General features: G+C 41.3%; 1 protein-coding gene across 1 annotated transcript in view; it reads right to left on the bottom strand.

Moving 5' to 3' along the window:
- WDFY4 (WDFY family member 4) overlaps nucleotides 1-20746 on the bottom strand; it is a 249490-nt gene that overhangs the window by 70888 nt on the left and 157856 nt on the right. Inside the window, exons 44-46 of the mRNA XM_056130445.1 lie at nucleotides 17585-17705; nucleotides 14574-14659; nucleotides 12785-12847 (exon numbers count right to left, since the gene is read on the bottom strand). Coding sequence (XP_055986420.1) covers nucleotides 12785-12847; nucleotides 14574-14659; nucleotides 17585-17705 — 270 coding nt within the window. The remainder of the gene's footprint in view (nucleotides 1-12784; nucleotides 12848-14573; nucleotides 14660-17584; nucleotides 17706-20746) is intronic.

Raw genomic sequence — 20746 nt, 5'->3', positions numbered from 1 at the left:
AGCCAGGTCTATAAAATACCTTTCCCTTATCTTCTCAGCTTCTGATTTTATTGACTAATAGGCTTTCAGTGCCTTGTCACTCAAGAACTCTCTTCTTTCCATGTACCTATCCACAATGATAGACACAATCTCACTTCTGTCCCAAATCTCTTTTTCCTACAGTTCACAAACCAGGTATCAAAAACTACAGCACACTTTTAATGTCTTTATCTCACATTTGAAAATAATCAGCTCCCAAATGAGAACCTTATTCCCTGAACATGCTGTGGGTCCAGGCTTTAAATCTTGGGAATCTGAAAGTATGGATTGGTAAGAAGACAGATGGACTTTTGATCTTGGCACTGGGTACCAGAGATATGGGCAGATATTATCATTATGTATTTGATGCATTTTGGTATTTGTTCTCAAAGCAGAACAGTTAGTCCTCAGTATGAAGGTCCACATCGATGGATACCACCAAACTTGGGTGGTAAACACCTATGCCGTTAGACCTATGATTGTGATGTCTGACTTCTAGTCATTTTCCCAAAATAATATTATAGTATTATAATAATTTATATAGTGTTAGGTATTATAAGAAATATGTGTGATTTTTAAGTATACAGAAGGATTTGCTTAGGTTATATGAAAATACTCTGTATCTTATATAAGGAATTTGTATAGTCATAAATTTTGGTATTCATAGGGAGCCTTGGGACTAATCCCCTCTAGATATGCAAGGATAACTACTGAATTTTTCTCTTACCTGAGCTCGCATAATTTGTCCTAGGAACTTTCTAGATAAATAGCAAACATCTTGACTGACCGTGAATAAATGAAATCACTCTCCTATCTTGGGAGGGTGAGCAGGTGTGGGTTGGTATAGTCGGTAGAGAAATACCTCTCTATGAGGTGCAGGGAATGTTTCCTATGGGAGATAGTTTAGCTTTTGGGGGGGGGGGCAACCTCTAGGAAATACCTGTTAAATGAAGACAGGGTGGAGTATCACTGTGTGAGGGAGTTAGAAAATCAGTGTAGAGAGCTGTGCACTATTCACCTACACAAATAAAAGTAAATAAACGTATGGAGTTGGGGGCCAGAGTGACAGTACAGCAGGTAGGATGTTTGCCTTGCTTGTGGCCAACCACAGTTTGATCCCTGACATAGGCCATATGGTCCCCAAATCCCACCAGGAGTAATCCCCGATTGCAGAACCAGGAGTAACCCCTGAGCACTTCTGAGTGTGGCTGAAAAACAAATAAGCAAAAAATTATGGAGTTGAACAGATCCATGTCCAGTGCAGCTCTGCTTCTTTCTATCATCTCCCTGGGCAACTTAGCTTTTTTTTTTTTTAATTTATTTTTTATTTGATCATTGTATAATTGAAACCCAAGCACAAAATTTGTAAGTCTACAACTGTACCTCATGGTGTCTAACTTAGCTTTTTTAAAACTCCTTTGTAAAGCAGGAAAAGTACCAAATTCAGTCCCAGGTTGAGATGCAGTTAGAGCAGCTAATCCAGAGAGGAAGTGCTCGGTATAAACTAGTTCTCTCTAAAAGCAAGAGCCTATACTTGCCTGTCAAAGCTAAAACACTATGTACAGAAGTGTTCTGTAAACTTTTTGACAGAAATAATAGAACTGAGAATTTCCTCTGGCCTCTGTACCATCATCATTCACATATTTTTTTTAACCTTAAATAAAACTATCAAGGAAGATTCCTGATTTCATTTTTGAGAAATATCTTTTATTTTTAGTGAAGATTTTCTTGTGTTTTTATGGTGACTAATAAGAAGTACTGAGGTTCTTGAAATAGTTCAGTGGGACAAGTTTGTTTATTTTATATCACAAAGCCAAGAAAATATTTCTTTGCTCTTTTCTTTTGTAATTCTTAGCTATAATAACTTCTAAGACCTCTGAAATCATAAATTTTAATTTGCCATTTCAATTTTCCTTATTATTTTTTAGTATAAAAGTAGCAAAACCACAGTGTGACCTTAAATATAATAACTTAGTACCCACATTCAGGGCTGGAGTGATAGCACAGCGGGTAGGGCGTTTGTCTTGCACGCGGCTGACCTGGGTTTGATTCTTTTGTCCCTCTCAGAGAGCCTGGCAAGCTACCGAGAGTATTCTGCCTGCACGGAAGAGCCTGGCAAGCTCCCCGTGGGATATTCAATATGCCAAGAACAGTAACAACAAGTCTCACAACGAGACGTTACTGGTGCCCGCTCCAGCAAATCGATGAACAACAGGAGTACAGTGCTACAGCGCTACCCCCATTCTACAGTGCTGTACATTCCTTGATAATTATATTTCTGGGAATATATATATTTTTGATTGAAATTGTAACATTCACCTTATTTTATTTGGCTTTGAAGTACATATTGTTACATACATAATCTTAACAAATACAATTTAAAACAGCAGCAAGATAGTTAAACCTGGATACACGTTACTATAAGTTACTTCAGGGCACTTCAGTTGTTTATAATTTTTCACTACTGGAAATAGTTTTGTGATGAAAACTATTAAGATGCATGATTAAAATTTTTTTTTTTGCTTTTTTGGGAGGAGGTCACACCTGGCAATGCACAGGGGTTACTCCTGGCTCTGCACTCAGGAGTCACTCCTGGCAGTGCTCAGGGGACCATATGGAATGCTGGGAATCGAACCTGGGTAGGCTGCGTGCAAGGCAAACACCCTACCCGCTGTGCTATCTCTCTAGCCCCTAGATGCATGATTAAGATTTTTTAAAAAGTATTTCATGATAGCAAATATTGTGTTAACACTTGTGCTTTAAAAAAATAATTTTTATACAAGCTATCAACTAGCTTAAAATGTTTACACACATGTAAAAAAAAAGTCAACTAGTTATATATTAGCAAGCCCCTTTCACTACCTCCTTGCCAGCACTGGCTATCATCCTTTCCATGTTTTTCTTCATTTTTAGTCAAAAATGATGTGTTAAAAGCCGTTCCACAGATGAATGGATCGGTCATGCTTAGACACAGGATGAGATGGCATGCCTTAGGCTTAGAAGCCAGCCCTAGTATGTTGAGTCTTGAGCGTATCCCTAAGGTAAGTCATCCTGTATTGAAGCTACTCATCTCTGATCCAAGAGAAACAGCATCCGTGTGGGGGCTCATGATCCAAAGAGAGGGTGGTAGCTAGTTACCGGCCCATTTCCTTTCATTTACCCTTAAGACACTTTCTTAGGACTTATGCTTCCTTCCTAGTGGTCCCACAAAGAACAAGTTATGAAAACAACCGTGAGTTAACCCCTCAACTCCCTCCTAATCTCCATCATAGGACCCACTCTTGCTATGTTTGATCCTTGAAATCTTTCAGCAACTCTCTCCTGGATTTGTGGCCTACTGAGTGGCTGGCATACTAGATAACATGTATTTGCTCACTTTGATCTAGGTGACTTATCTCTGATGGGTTTTTTAATTTTTTTGTTTGTTTTGTTGGGTTTGGGGCCATACTCGATGGTGCTCAGGAATGACTCCTTACAGGACTTGGGAAACCGTATGTGGTGACTGGGATCAAAACCAGATCAAGACCATGCAAGGAAGGCTCCCTTCCTGCTGCATTATCACTTTGCCCTGATGATTTTATTCTCATAGTCATGTACTAGGATAGCATCAAAATAGTCTTTAACTTCACCAATATTGAGAAAGAAATGGGCAACGGGCTTTGATTTGCCACGAAGTATACTAATGTCAGACAATTCATTAATTAGAAAACTCTAGCAGTAGAAGGCAGCAAATACTGGAGAGAGGCAGCAAAGACCAAGGAGCCATCTACTTGGTTTCATTTTTCTGTCAAGGATAGATTAGATACTGATAGTCCTTTATACTCTAAAATACAATCACCTTTCCAGAGATTGCATTAATTGAAGTATGTCTGAAATACCTGATAGGAAGCTTATGGGAATTGTCTTTCCTTTAACAGAAAGAAAACCCGTTTTATACCAATCCAGTTATCACTCTCCCAGAAAACCAGGAACATAACCTAATCACCTCTTTGGGACTTCTACTCTTGCTGGGTTTTGCCTTAAAGTCCTAGAGTAACTGCCTTAGTCTCTTGTCTCTATCCCCAGGATGCATCCGGCAACTCTCTAGGATATTTTACAGCATAAAAATAAAGACAAAATTGGCCAACAAGAATAAATAATTCTGAAGAAGAAGATCCATCAGCTGGGAGAAGAAAGCAAAGGGAGCATTCTGGAAGACAGGCTCTCCAATGGTTTGTCAAGCCACTAATTTTCATCTTAAATTATCTTGAACTCCTTTTTTGCTTTAGATCATTTTATTGTGTGAAAATGACGTTGGGAAATAGTTGGGAGGGGATAAATAGAGGTTCTGTAGTGTTGCTCAAGGCCTAGAGGTCCAGGACAATGTGTGGTATTATTTCTGCTGAGAGTGCTGAGGCCACTTGGACCACAAGTAGAGGTTTTGGGCTATAGAGCTGGGCATGGGGAGAGGAAGGGGTGGTCATGAGGTGCTAGAAATTGAACACAGGGCCTTGTGCAAAGTATACCACAAACTCCATTTTATTGAGTTATCTTCTAACCTGTATTTACTTTTATATTCTAGTTATATATTAATATTCAATAAAATGATAGATATGTACTATAGACTGTCAAAGACTTTAAAATGCAAAATGCTAAATTTCAACACTACACCACTACCAGCAGTGCTGAAAACCAAAAGTATCTCAATAAAATTTTTTAAATTAATAAAATATTTAAAATACACTATGGAAACCTACAAGAAAATAAATAAATCAGTAATAAAGTAAAACGCAAAATGCTGATGGCTTCTAGACTTCACTCTAACTGGTAAACTCTTGACACTCTTTGCCTGTAATATCATGTCTCTATGATGCAGTACCTAAAAAAACTAAAATTTAAACATAAAATTCATTCAAGAAAATAAATTCAAAGATTCTATTGACAAAAAGTCTCTTTGATGTATGGATAAATCAATCATAATAGAAAAATTTTTCAATAATGCACAGGTAGAACATAAAACAAAACAAATGTATGACAAAAAATAACAAACATATAGCTTAATATTTTAATAATTGTTTTAAACAAAAATATTATTCTGTTGGGCTGGAGCAATAGCACAGTAGGTAGGGTGTTCGCCTTGCATGCAGCCAACATGTCCTACCAGAGTTCGATTCCTCCGCCCTTCTCGGAGAGCCTGGGAAGCTACCTAGAGTATCTTGCCCACATGGCAAAGCCTGGCAAGCTCCCCGTGACGTATTTGATATGCCAAACACAGTAACAACAAAGTCTCACAATGGAGATGTTACTGGGCCCACTTGAGAAAATCGATGAACAACGGGAGGACAGTGACAGTGACAGTGACAGTGATTATTCTGTTGGTAATGATCCCATACTAAAAACAACCAAATATTCCTGAATAGGCAAGTAGTTAAATGAATGCTGATATGTACAATGACAAGGAAAATGTGAAACAATTCGGAAATCTTAATAAAAGATTTTAACATTCTAAGCAAATGACATATTTCAAGCTAGAGAGAGAGAGAAGAAAACAGGCTGCTCCATAGGTCACCTATTCTTTAATTTTATTTATAGGACATTCTCTGGCAAAATGATGAGATGAAAAATAGATCAATTGAGAAGGGTTAAGGATGAGGAAGGATGGGAGGGTATGACCATAAAGTGGTAGCAAATAAGATGTTTGTAGCATTTTAAAAAATTATGTATATTAATAGTGGTGATGGTAATATGAATCTATTAGTGATAAAAATGACAAAGATTTGTGTACATATGCTGTTATCCATGCCAATTTTATAGATCTAAAATTATTCAATACCTATGAGATATAATCATTATGGATATTAAGTAAAGGCTGCATGGGGCCTCTTTGTATTATTTTTAAGATTTCTGACAACTTATAGTGATTTTTGAATAAAAAAAAATGAAAACAACCTTACAGTCCAGGGTAAGCAATGATTGATCCTTGTATACCTGCCAAGTTCTAATTTAAGCTTGAAGTTCTACAACCACCTCTAAGAACTGAGGCATTTTAGGAACAGGAGTACTTTCCTCAGTTCACTAACTAATCTACGAGAATTTATTCCTGAGCTTGTCCTTGAAAATTCCTAAGAAAGAAGCCACAATAATGAAAAGAGAATCCATCCATCCATATATCCAGATTCTCTGCAGGTGGCTGGATACAATTTACAACCGTTGTGGGAGACAGAGTTTGAAACTAGAGTTATTCTTTTCATGGTTCTGTGTTTCATATCCCTGTCATCTGACTGCTAGAAAAATGTGACTGGGTAGAACTGGGAGGACCAAAAGATCAGACTTGGTTCAGTGAGTGGAACTAAAGTTAGGCTTCTGCCTAGAAATGGGTTCTGAGGCGCCAGCAAAGAAAAGCTAAGACTAGGCATGAACCTCATGAAGTAAGAGAAGTAGAGAAACTTAGGGGGTCTGAAGCCAAGGTCAAAGCATAACCAGGCCGAACTTGATGCAGCTACTGCTCTCTGCTTCTTGTGGCTTATGGAACCAACCTTGTAAAAATCTAAATGTTGAGGCATCAGCTATTCCACCAGGTTGCTCATCTCACACTAATTCCAGCAGTTATGTTCCCAATCCTGCAGTCTGAGTGCATGGCTTTCATAAAATTGCCTTCCCATTACTACTTTACCAAGCGGCCCCAGGACCACAATTGTATAATCAGTGATGGAGCTGCAGTTTTCTTCATTCAAGATCAGTACATGGCAGATGCTTAGCTTCCCAGTTAACCATGTTGCTCTTTGGTCAGCAGGATAGAAGGAAAGCTGGAGTGGGGAGGAGAAATTATAGCCTCCATGACAGTAGCAGGGTTGACTCTGGGGGTATAAGTGATTATCATAGAAGATCATCTCTTTAGGGGAATTCATAGCTTCTCATGGTAGGTTTTCTAAGGACATTGCCTTTCATGACATTTCAAAGATAATCCATCAAGGAAACTAATAACAATGATCAGCTAGAGAACTCTGCCAAAAGTGAGTATCACTCTTAATATTGAAATGGCCCATGTACAACAGAGAAGAATTCAGAAATCACAAACATCCCCCAACCAAACCAAGTCCTCAGGGGCAGTCTGCCTCAGATCCAATAGCACCCTCTAGTCTAGAGATACTTATACCTCAATGGCAAGGCAATTTGTCCGTGCAAGAGACCAATCTGTTGGTCTGAGAGGTTACCCACAGCTCATCTGAGAGCAAAAAGGCAGCTCAGCCTCCTTGTCTGTGTTCTCAACCCTGAGATTACTCTATGAAGTGAGATCACTGGGAAAGAGTACAAAGGAGCCAGATCATGCTAGTGTCCCAAAGAAACATGTGTGGAAACAGGTCCAGATGTTAGACCACCATTTTTCCAAAGAATCAATATAGAAAATGATTCCTCTAGCGTTGTTTCTCATATTTTATAAAAAAGGGGAATTGCCCACTTCAGTACCTACCATCCTTTCAACAAGGAAAGATATAAGATTCAGTGCCAAGAGTGAGTAGGTTCCAGAAGGAATAAAAACGCACACACACACACACACACACACAAACACACACACACACAGCTTTACAAAACTCTGTTTCTTGTTATCTGTCACTGGAAAATGATGTAATCCAAAATGACCACTATTGTTTTTTCAGCACAATTAAACTAATGAATTCGCTCCAGGTACCTAATCACATCTACTTTTTTTTTTCTCCCAAAGTCATGGAATTTGGGGATAATTTTTAAAAAACTGTTGAACTCTGTATTTAATTTTGAAATTGTTTCAAAAACTTTTTGGAAGGGTTCAGATAAATGGTAAGTGGTAAGGAGTGTTGCTTCAAATGTACTTGCTCAGAGCTGCCATTTCCCACTGACTTCATCTATTCTTTCTCTTCATCTGGCCTGTCTTCCTCCCACCTCAGCAGAATCTACATGTATGAAAATCAAGGAGCTTTCTGATAGTCAGGCTGTCTATCAGTCCAGGGGCTAGAGCTGGTTGTTATCGTAAACCCCTGTATGTATTCAGATTCTTGAATGACTGATTATGCTACCATATCATCTTCAGGATAGTCTGGTTTTGTATCATGACAGCATACAGGTTAAGGGTCTCAGGTTCTTCTGATCTCTGTATTTTACATTTGAAATCCAAGCCCTTAACTCTATAGCTACTGTAATTCCAGGTAAAACTACAGAACCTAGTCATTCAGGTTTCTCTCCAGAGAGACCAACTTTATCAATAAAAACTGAGAGTTGAAATACGTGAAAACAATAGCATCAGCCAACCATGTGGGCACAGTTGATGTGCCACAGAATGAACTTCACACATTGTTCAGAAATAAGAAGCTGTGTTCAATAGAGTATCCAACAAGCAATTAGGCTTTTTGTAAAACTCCTTTTACCCCTGGGCATTGCCCTTGATCATCTAATGGGGCATGGTCAGGTTTATTCCAGGCCTGTGGCAATGGCAGCCAAGTCTTCCAAAGTTTTGGACTGCCTTCACCTTCTCACCCTGAAATTTCTGAAAACACATTTATGTTTGATTGACTGGAGAGCTGAAAGGAAAGACACAGTGGGGCTGAGAGCAGAGACTGTCACATGTTTTTTACTAACTGTTCCATAAGCATGCTCAAAATACATACAGAGTGGTTCTAAAAGTAAGCAAAGGATTTCCAGCTTAGAGAGAACCTACAATGAACTCCAGCCAGTTTGATCTCACAGCACTGGGTGTCTGTTGCTGCACAGTCTTAGAATACCCCTAGGCTTTTTGGTGGTCTCTGAACCTGGGGTCTGGATTTTTCTTCGTTGCTTTCTCATTTTGTCAAAGCCTGCCTTCCACAAGCATCCATACACATTTCCCCAGAGCACTATGTAGTGCTTTCAAATGAGCCCAGAAGGTGGGTGAGCACCTCACCCTGATCAGGCCAATGAAAGCACATGGTGGATGTTGGCACTAAATGAATCTGGACAAATAAGCCTCAGTTCTGGGTGTCTGGAGGAATAGCACAGTGGCTTCTGAGAGCACCGGCCTTGCAAGCTTATGGGCTCGTGTTCAAATGCCCAGCATCCCAAAGGCACTCTGTGCAATGCTGACAGCTCTGTTGTTCAAGCCTGGCTGTCCTGCTGTCTGCCTATCCCTGGTGTTACAAGCAATTTCTGACCGCATTGCAGTCAGGTGTGTGTCAGCACCACCCAATGGAGTGAGACTGCCACAAATATAGCAGCTAAAAAACGATGTGCAAGGGCCAAGGTCAGGGTGCGCAATCACTGATGGGCACATGCATGAGCACCACAGTGGCCCCTGGCATACACCCCAGCCATAATGTGTGTGCCTCAACTAAGCATTAGACTCCTAACAAGCATGCATGGAAGCACCACAACTGAAGAAGTGGAAACCTCAGAGAGTATCGTTACTAAGTAGTGAATATCTGTTTAACTCCCAAGCACTACAGCTAAAACTGAGTGTCACAACCAGGACCAGATAACCCCCGGTCATAGCAACAATAACTATTCCAGTGCCTACGAGAAAGGGGTGAAAGAAAAATTCTAAAATAGAAAATATGAGTTTGCTGAAATCATTTTTTTTCTAAAATTCTTGCTAAAATTCCACAAATCTTTACATTGTGGGGTTTCTAAGTGCTTCACCAGGAGACCCTGACAAAGTCAACTGAGAATGGGGGAAGTCCAGGGGCATTCTCACTTTGAGAAGGAGAGGTACTCACAGTGCAGATTTATTGAACTAAGACAGCTACAGACTGTCAAGATTCTGGGCCTTCTGGTATTGAGGGAATGAATCTTCTTTTCTTGCCTCAGTTCATTTGAAATGACATTCTATCACTTGCACTAAAATATTGTAGAGAAATCCAAATGCAGGCAAGATGATTTACATATAACATGGGATCATTCTGTTGATCTGCACAACAGGGCTGTACTGTTGCCAAACTATTAAACTATATCCATTCCAGTTGGCAAACAGCTTCCCTGCCTCCAGTGGCCCAGTGTCTTCTGGACAGCATACTCGGGGACTTCCTCTGCAGTTGAAAAGGCTATTGCCTAGCACAATAGGGGGTATCTGCTGCTGATGTCTTCAATTGGTTCATTAAAAACTCTCCATGACCCCCATATTACAAAGTTCAATGATCATGTCTCAGTTCCTTGGCCTACCAACATTGGATCAGCAACACAGCTGACAACTCCCTTTTGCAACACTTGACCTGCTTTTATGACATCTCCCACATCCGCAGTCCCTCCTACCTTTTTGGCTGCAACTTCTCAATCTCTTTTGTTGACTCTTCCCCTGTCTTTAACTGTTATAAGGTTGTCCCATCTAGAATGATTCTTTTATTGTTTTATTTAGTTTTGGTTTTTGGTACATACCTGGCTGTACTCAGGCCTTGTTCCTGACTCTGTGTTCAGGTATTATTACTGGTGGGGCGCAGGAAACCATTTGTGGTGATACAGATTGAGCCTGGGTTGGCCATGTTCAAGGAAATCTCCTTCCCTGCTGTGTTATTTCTCTCCAGCCACTCCAGAATAAATTTTATTTCCGTGGGCACTAATTCTCTTACTAAATCTGGTTTTAGTCTTAAGCTTCAGTATTCTAAATTTACAGTTCACCTGGGCTCTCCCATATATCCACTGGATTATGAGTCTGATTCCCAGATTCCTATATACTTGGTCTACATGACTCTCATATATCTGATCAGTGTCTCACAATCAACATGTCCAGAACGATCTCTTGATAGCAACACCACATACCAGAGCAGTTTATACCTGTGATACTTGCCATCTTACTTTTCAACTTTCCAAATGTAAATCCTTTGTCTGATCCTCAAACCCCCATGATTGATTGGTCAACAAACCCCACCACTATTATGGCTATCCATAATACTCCTTTGAGCATATCCACAATCTGACACTTCATAACTTCTTTGCTACCACTATCTCTGATCCAGTGTCCCTTCAGTTCTTACCTGAGTGACTGCAGAGTCTTCCTTACCTTTTTTCTGGCTTATTTATGCCTCTAACTTACTATAGTCTGTTCTTGGCACTGAAGCTAAAGTATATCATTTAAACTTTCCTCCAATTCTTCCCACCATATTCAATGTCATTATGGTGAGGCCCTGGTTTGCAGGGACCAAGCCCCTCTCCTCTCCTCCTACGAACCCCAGGCTGCACTGTCACTCAGGCTTCAGCCAGAATACTGCCTTGTCTCCTCAGCCTCTGTGCCCTTGCTCTGCTCTTCCCTTGTTTTCCCCTCTTGCTCACGTCTGAATTTGAATACTGCTGCCTTGCTAGGACTTCGTCATTGTCCAGTCTGAGATTTCTATTCTTAAACCTCCATCTGCTTTGTTTATTGCACTTATCATTACCTGATGTGCTATATGATTCATCCCTTTATTTTGTTTTAGTTTCATTGACTTTTTTTTTCAAATCACAGTGAGATACACAGTTACAAAGTTGTTCATGATTGGGTTTCAGTCATACAATGTTCCATCATACAATGTTCCAGCATCTGTCCCTTCACCAGTGTACATTTCCCACCACCAATAGCCCCAGTTTTCCTCCCACCCACTACCCACCTGCCTCTATGGCAGGCACATTTCTTCTTTCTCACTCTCTTTCTCTTCCTCTCTCTCTCTCTCACCAATATGACAATAATAGTTAGAAATTATCACTCTGGACAAGAACCGAGTGTTGAAAGTAGTAAAGGGATAAGCATGATAATTTTTCAGTATCTGTACTAAAAACCACAATGACAAAAAGGAAAGAAAGAGAAAGAGAGAGAGGGGGAGAGAGAGAGTTCATTGTTTTAAATCATTTTGTCTGTCTCATACAAATGTAAACATTATGGTTACAAAAGATATGGGTACATGGATTGTTGCGGTAAATGTGACAGATGATGCATCCATTATATAAGTCATTAAAGAATTTTTGAATACTGCTCAAGGGGACACCCCTCTTTACCTTATTTATCCCTACACATTCCTGGAGAATACTAGCCACCACCCTCTCTTCCTTATTCTCCTTTTCCTTTTTTTATATGGAGGAAGATCTCTTATGTGGTTCTCAAGAGACCTGGGGCCTGATTATTCCCAGGCCCTGCAGTGCTGTGGATCATCAAGATGGTCCTGAGGGGCCTCCAGAGTAGCACCTCGTGGTGCTTAGTAGTCCATGTAGTGGTGATGATCAAACTGCGATCAACCACATGCAAGGCATATTCCTTACCCCTGTATTATCCCTTTTCCCTCTATTCCCCTCAACTGAAATAAAGCACCCACTGATGTTGAACTGGACTTCTGGAGGAATGAACACTTGTAACTTGTTTGGGGAAGTATGGGGATACTTGGGAAGGGACCAGAAGCATTTAACTCACTGGACACGATTCATTCATAAATTAACATCAAAAGCATATTCATAGCCCTGGGAGACCTGGAACTGCTGAGACACTGACATGAGGGCTTGCTGCTAGGGCTGGGCCTGGGCTAACACCTCTGAAGGTAGTTGGGTGGGAGAGGGTACTCTCTACTATTTGGGTTTGAAAAACGCGATAGATCATGTGAAACTTCAAGTCTGTTCATGGAGGTTCAGCAGTGAATGAAATTTCAGGAGTAGGTGGAGATACATCAAGATGAGAGAAATAAGGAAAAAGGCAGTGGGTCATGCTTTGTGTGTGTGTGTGTGTGTGTGTGTGTGTGTGTGTGTGTGTGTGCTGCTTCTCTTTAGTAGAATCAGACTGAAGAAGCCAGCACACATATGTGAGCACACTGACCACCCTGCCTCTTACCTTAGATGGAGGGGGTCCTCTGTGATGCCTTTCCCCTTCAAGCTGGGTTGGAAGGAGCAGAAGCTAAATAAAAAGGGAAAGAACTATTAGCAGAGTTGCCACTCTCCCCCCAACACACACACACACACACACACACACACACACACACACACACACACACCATTTTCAAAACGGGTGACATTTTCAAAACCAGGCAAGAGATTGGGTTCATTGTTTCCCCTTAGCTCCCATCCTGCCCCCAAATCATGGACACTAGACCTAGCTGTACCCGGGATACATTCTCGCTCATCAGCAGCCCTTTGGCATCACATCCTTTAGCCTTAATAACAATGAGCCATTTAAACAATCATCTCAAGACACCTTCATTTGGACCAGACACATGGCATTTTCATGGCCAATGTCAGCAGACACTGCTATACTGTGTGGCACTGGGGAAAGGGACATGCCATACTAATATAGAGCCCCCTACGCAGGAACAATGCTTGAGGAGTTTACTGTAGGTACATTCACTGCCTGACCTATAGCTGTACAAGACTTCCAGACACACTGAGAGACTTGGTTTAATATTCAGAAACCGTAGCAACGTGAATGTAACAGTCAATGTGGCATGGGTGCTACTTCAGCTTGATAGAAAACAGAACTTGAAGATAACTGCAGGAGGTATGGTATTAAAGCACCTCAAAGGGGTCCTACAGACTCTGAGCAATTGTTTTTCCTCACTCTGCCCCTGACCATAGACCTGGCAGTAGATCCAGGGTAGATCCAGTAGATTCTGTGGTCAGTGCCACAGAAACCCTGGAGGCACTGTGATCCGACTGGGCTGTCCACCCGGGTGAGACATCTCACCTCAAAACTTCTAACTCAGAATCAAACAGGACATAAGCAGCCTTATTTGTTGATTCCACTTCTGTGTGGACTACTTATGGCTAAAAACAGAATATAAACAAACAACCCACTTTTCTTCTATCTCTAGATTCTAGACAAATCTCAATTTATAACTTTAGTAACTAAAAACAAAAAGCCATGTGTATTGAAAATTCAGACATTGTCTTAAATTTCTTAGGAGGCTTCATCTGTTTAGAGAAAGTGTTAAACCAAAACAGCAACCTTCTCTCTTTAAGGAAAAAATAAAGCCATTCTGTGCAAGAGTGGGAAATCAGTTGTTTGGAATTCTTTCCAATGAAATATGAAATTGGAACAGCTAAAATTGGCAGCTGGGATCAAAAAGGAAGATTAAGCTCAGAAAAATATTACTTGGAAAATTAGAAAGTAATGCCAGAAAATTCTGGAAGGCCCATTAAACAGCCAGTTTCTTAAATATGTTGTGTCTGCACAATTTTTCTCCCTTTAGTCATTATTGTCCTAAACCACTTCAGTCCATGAAATGGAGCAGCCTGTTTCCCAGGATTTGGGAACAGGACATTTTCTTTATATTTCTCAATCCTTGACTCCATGATTCAGCAGCTCTCTGAATCTGTAGCTTCTTCCACAATCTAACCTGAATTACGTGCACGATGGACAGAGAATGATTCTTCTGAGAACAGAACTGAGAGGTCTCTGCTCCTCTGCTCTTAAATTATCATCAGTTGGTAGGGTAGGGAAATAGTTTTAAATGCTAAAGCACCTGCTTTGCATGCAGGGACTCAGGTTTCAATGCCCGGTACCATGTGGCTCCCAAGCACTGCAGAAGTGACCTTTGAACATTGAACCAAGAGTAGTTAAAGCTCACCACTAGGTGTGGCCCCCAAAGCAACAACAAAATTTATGACCAGTTTCCTCAAATTCTTACCTTTTGAAGGCCTTACTCCTATCACTGCTGTGAAAGACAAGGAACTTGGAATATCCATCTCGGAAAAAGATCTCCAGGGCGATGTCCTATAAAGACAAACTCCTTTTACTATTTTGAAGTTTTCTTATATGGAGATGCCCTCAGGCAATTGGGCCATTGACCATGGGTTATTTGGTTCCTTGGGTATCAGGAAACTCTCTCTAACCTCTACCTGGTCAAGTAGAATACTCTTCTTTCATATTGCCCAAGGAAGTATGAAGACCTAGGTGATCAAAATGAGCTGAACCTCACAGAAATTGGGGACTCAAACATTTTTTTCTCAAAGGAAGAAGCAAGAAGCCCATTTTCAGGACAAGGATCCAAAAAAAGGGGGGGGGTATTGCCTAGTGACACCTTCAGATTTCTTTCACATTTGGGTCATGTGAAAGGAAGGAAATATTTGGGTCATGGAACTTGTTTTCTAAACCAGGGCTATCTTACATGAAACACTGGGATATTGATTGGGTGGGTGCACCTCCCAATACAGGCAGCCTACACACACTGCCCAGAGTCTTGAGGACACAGAGTGTTATGCCGTGTCCATTTTGCAGAGCTATTTTGATGCCCCCATAGAAAGAGTAAGAGCATTGTGAGGGTATTCTGTTATGCCTATGTAAAGTCTAAATGTTTTCTTCCTTTTTCTAACTCTCCTTTTCCTATCCTTCTCCTGTTTTATTCCGAGCTATGTGAATAACAGACTTGGAAGAGCCATAGAGAGCCCAAATATAGGATGAGGTTCAGGGATGAGATGAGGTTAAGAAGAGAATGTCCCGGATTAGAGAGAGGACCTGGGAAAATGTGAGACCTCTGCCTGGAGGACAGATGGAGTGAGTAAGGGGAGGCCCAGGTAGGGCGCTGCCTCAACAATAGTCAGGGCCTGCTTGTACTTGTCTGGAAGTGAGTTCCCAAAGACTAGTTCATTAGTCTTCTGTGCAGAGGGCAGGTATTTATAAGTGACAATACAAAGCCCCTCTTCTGGTGCACTTAAAACCCAGGATATTTCCTCTACTGTTAGAAATTAAATAATGTTCAAAATTAATGACAACATAGAGTCTGTGGTGGTTCCAGCTTGACCTGGCAACCAAGAGTGCCCAAGTTCTGACTTTCTCCTGGGAGAATTCAGGACTGCAGCCTGGCTCAGAAAGTTCTCTCCAGCCCATCTGGCCACACTTACACACATCCTCCCACTTCTGGCTTCCAAAATAGTCAAGCTAACCAACCATCTGGAAACAATCACATTTATGAGGGGGAAAGAAATTTACTGATACCTATCTGCTATACATAACCTATAATGTAGTCAGATAATCATAAAATAGTTTTGAGTACTGACTCTGTGCCCCCAAAACGTAAGTACTAAACATGTAATGGTGAAAAAAATCAAGGCACATTAGTCAGTTCAGTGGAGGAAAATAGAAATCTGAAGAGGAGCGCATACATGCCAAAGCTGCAGAACCATGAAGGGCACTGAGACCATGATGAATGCAAGGTCCAGAACCTTCTGGGCAGGGTTTTCTTCCATTATTCCTTTCTAGCTCACCCTTCTCACTGAGAAACTCATTAAAGTTAGGCAAAATGAGAACCAAGGTTTGTGGGCAAGGCAGCAAAGAGCAGGGAAGAGGGCTGACCAGATGTCCACAGCTTGCTGGACCTTTGCCAACATGGCAACTGATACTTTCTAGCATGAACTGCCCCAACTTAGCCATTCCCACCCCCCAGAGTTTCAGTTTCGGAAAATAATGAGGTCTTCTGCAGGAGGATCATCTGATGAATTGTACAACCTCCCCAAAAATTACAAATGAAAGGCATTCATCAGTTTTGGGGACCAAGAAGTCAGTCCTGGTAGTCTGTGCAAAAGGAAACTTGGAGACAAAGCCCAGAGGGAAGGGACACCCAGTCCTACAAGGCTGACCCTTTCCCTCCTCTTCTGCAAGCTGCCTGGTAAACAGACATCAGATCATTGATGCAGTTTTGCTGTTACTGAGACTAGCCTCAAGAAAGCTAGATGCCCCGAGGGAAGTAAAGGCAGGGAGCGGGCAGGGAGCTCCTCCTCTTTCCTTTGACTTGGAAGTGAGGCTCTTATCCCAGAAGTGAGAAGCCTTACATTGTAACTGGGTGAAAACAGAGTTCTGCCATTGAAAGGAATCAGTTCCATTCTTCACTCAAGTCGGCCTTGTAGGCTTTGGCTGAGACTCTGGGAATTCTGATCAGAGCCCTCAGGAGATCTCTATATCTCTTGACTCCAGGAATGCAGAAGTTTGAGACAGGTCAGGAAGGGAGAAGAAGCCAACAGAGGAGATCCACTTGTCAAAATAGGACACAGCCTCTCTCGCATATCAGGGCACCAACATTACAGAATGAAATAAAGTGGCCCTGGCATGTCCTCCTCAATTTCCAATGTATCTTTGAGACTGTAAAAAGGAAAATAAAGCCAAGAGGCGAAATTCTCAATGACTGTAGCACTGTAGCACTGTCTCCTCATTGTTCATCGATTTGCTTGAGCAGGCCCAGAACATTGTGAGACTTGTTGTTACTGTGTTTGGTGTATTGAATACATCACAGGTAGCTTGCCAGGCTTTTGCCATGCGGGCAAAATACTCTTGGTAGTTTGCTGGGCTCTCCGAGAGGGGAGGAGGAATCAAACTCCGGTAGGCCAACCAGCCACATACAAGGCAAATGCCCTACCCGCTGTGCTATCGATCCAGCCCATTCTCAATGACACATAAGATAAATGCCAAGGGACAAAGTGTCAGATTCAGGGGTAAAGTGGAACAGAAGTCAGAGCTCTACACTAGGACACAGAACCCACTATAAGCCTAGAGAATTCACATGTGTGCCCCGAAAGACTGGGTACAAGTAGGAACGGGGCAGTCATGAAGATATGCCCCACATATTCAGATGAAGCACCAGTGGGTGCCTAGACCACATCCCCATGAAGAGAGCTTGCCGCTGGAGCCCCCCTGCCCCGAGAATACCTGTAGAAGGAACTGAGCCTGCCGGAGCTCCCTGAGGTCACTGTAGCTGTGTCGCTGGCAAGAGTAATGGTTGGAGGACCTGTCTTTGCTGCACATGTTGAAAATGAATGGATCGCTGATGCTGTGGAGGAAGCAGAACATGCAATAAGAAGGAGAGCCAGGTCACTGCTTACCACGGTACTGGCACCAACTGCCAGTGGCAAGAGCTTTACCACAGAGCCATATCCCTAGCCCACTAAAGATTCCCTCTAAAGTAGCATTAGTCACAAGGCTGTGATTGACCCTCTTTGCCAGCACTACATTCTTCATGTTCGGTGCACCAACACATAGTCAGACCTCCAAATCAATGGGCAGGAAGCTAAGTCAACCCTAAACTGCTTCTCCAAAAGACTCCCATCAAACTGCATCTAGTTGAGCATTCGTCCTTGAAAGAGGCTCTCTGATGTATCATAAAAATACTCCAAATAAATCTCAAGAAAACTGCATATCTTCCAGCTGAGATAGGTCTCTGTGCTCTGGAAATTTCTTTAGAAACAATGGTCATTTACGAGGAGAATACTGCATTCAGTGGCATCCCTTTCGAACAAAATGGAGTGTTTACTTGGGCTACTACAACCAAGTACCCTCAAATAGAATGGTTAATAAAGTAGAAATTTTATTTGCCTTGCACACAGTTCACCCAGGTTCAATCCCTGCCACCCCCTATGTTTCCTCAATCCTGCCAAAAGTGACTCCTGAGCACAGAGCCAGGACTAAATCCTTAGCACAGCCAGGTGTGACACCCCCCCCCCAAAAAAAAACAAGCAAACAAAAAAAATTCTGATCTATTAGGACTAGTCTGCTTTCATAGAGGAGAAATCTGGACACCAGATGGAAACTGATGTGAATATTCATTGGGTGGGAGAAGACACTTCCATGTCCTGAATGAGTATCTACAAGCCTATGAACACCAAAGCTTGCTGGGAAACAGCAAAAGAATGGTGGAGGGAGGACAAGCCCTACTCGAGAACGCTTACAGGAAACATGACCCTGCCCACACTTTGTCTTCAGATTTGTAGCCTCCAGTACTGCTAGGCAACAACTTCTACTTTATCAGCCATTCCACTTGGAGTAGTTGTTTGCAGTAGCCAAAGTGAACACTCCATTTTGTCAGGAAGAGACGTCACTGAATGCAGAATAAATTCTCCTTATAATGATCACTGTTTCCAAAGAAAGTCCCAGAGTACAAAGACCTGCTGGAGGATTTACTGTGTTCTTGAGTTTTATTGGGGTATTTTTGATACATCAGAGAGCCTCTTTCAAGGTCTAATGCTAAACTAGATGCAGTTTGATGGCAGTCTTTTAGAGAAACATTTCAGAGTTGACTTAGCTTTTATTTTTAACCCACTTATTTATGTATCTTCCTTAGTCTCCATGGTCAAAATAAGACTGAATCCCCCATTGATCTGACATGATCTAATAGCCTGCCTCTGAGAACTGTATCTCCATGAGTGCCAGCAGCTTCTTTGGGCAGTAGACAAGACCTTGGAGAGAAAGTGCTGTCTGGTTAACACATACTCCTTGGAGGTACAGTGACTAAAATTACCTGTGCAATTCCCAAAGGCATTCCAGGGCAGTCATTTTTTCTCACTAAACTCCTGCTTGTATTCTAAAGAAGTACATTTCCAGACATGGGAAGTCTCCCTTGTCATTACAAATCAAGTGAGTACACACACGGAGGACTGGGCTTCTATTAAAAGTGCAGATATAGTCAATTTGATCATGATTAGATGCACCTCATAAACACAATTTACCTAATCAATAAGATCTTATCTAACACTAACTCGATTTAAACCAGAGGTGGAGAGTGAAGCAATGGATTATGCAAGGCATTACACAGTCATGCCATGCATATAGGTAGAGTAGAAAGCTTTCATCAGCTCTCAGAAAGGCAAGTCTGCAGACCCATTGTCCATATTGATCAGTATCAATAAAACATGAGCAATAAGATGGGATGAGTGTGCCAAGTATTAATTATGCTCCTCCTTCCTTAGAAAAGCACAGAAGACTTACAGCAATCGGTGAATGTTGGGTATGAATAAAAGATGGAAATTAGCAGAGAAAATAATGCCAAGTGTTTTAAAGCAAATCTAAATCAAAAGAGGGAAGCTGACACCCATTCCACCACGCTTCTTAACTCTTGCTTCCTTACATTGGCTGAAAATGAGAGGACAACTGGGAGTTAAAACTTATTATTGCCAGGTAGAGCTATCAATAGTGGTTCTCAAAATGTGGTCCTACTCTGGACCAAGTAGCATCAGCATGTGCTTGAACTTGTTAAAATCTCAGATGATAAGTCAAACCTACTCAGTTAAAAGCTGCAGGGAAGGTAGGTTCCGGAAAGCTGTTTTAAACAGACGCTTGGTCTACTTTGATCTGTTAGTTTGCAAGACCCAGTGAAAAGGCCATCTTGTCATCACTTAAATCTTGACTAACTAAAAAAGTTAAGGTTTGTCTCTGGATAAATAAATATTCATCCACATGTTTTCAAAGGCATTGCTGAAATTCTAGAAAAGATGCCAATTCAACATCTTGATTTTAAACAGATTTTATAACCACAGGAGAACTGATTAGTTAAGGCTAATTAAATTCAAATAGTCCAAATACACTTGGTCATAAGGAAAAGCCTTGGAATTTTCTTCAAAAGATGGTTGATAATAGTTGGTATACTCTTCAAATTTCTTATTCACCCTTTGAGACCCAGATCTTTGCCTGCTTCCTTAAGAAGCCTTCCCTCACTACATTAACCCACATCCTCTCCTAACTATACACTCCTTAACATACTCCCTTGACATAAATTTTTATCCATGCTCCAAACTCCACAAGAACTAGTTTGTATTATCAATTGTACTTGTGTGCCTTGTTTGGCATAGCATAAAAAAAATTCACAAGTGATTAAGTAAGTATGCTTTGGGGGACTAAATTCACTTATCTAAATAGTTGAAGGTGAGAACCCTTGTTTGTGGTGCATTCCACAAGAGGAGAGGCACTTGGAATGGCCACACTTGTGATCCTTTCAGATTTTAACTCTGGGGAATCACAGGAATGGATACTTATGTCCTAGGGTTCCTTCGTTTTAACATCTGGCTCAGTTTTAGATATGACTGGCAGGCATGGGGATGG

Source organism: Sorex fumeus, unplaced genomic scaffold, assembly GCF_029834395.1.
Source record: "Sorex fumeus unplaced genomic scaffold, SorFum_2.1 ptg000078l, whole genome shotgun sequence".
Taxonomy (NCBI): Eukaryota; Metazoa; Chordata; class Mammalia; order Eulipotyphla; family Soricidae; genus Sorex; species Sorex fumeus.
Note: the sequence above shows the minus strand (reverse complement) of the source record. Positions and strands in the feature narration are given on the sequence as shown.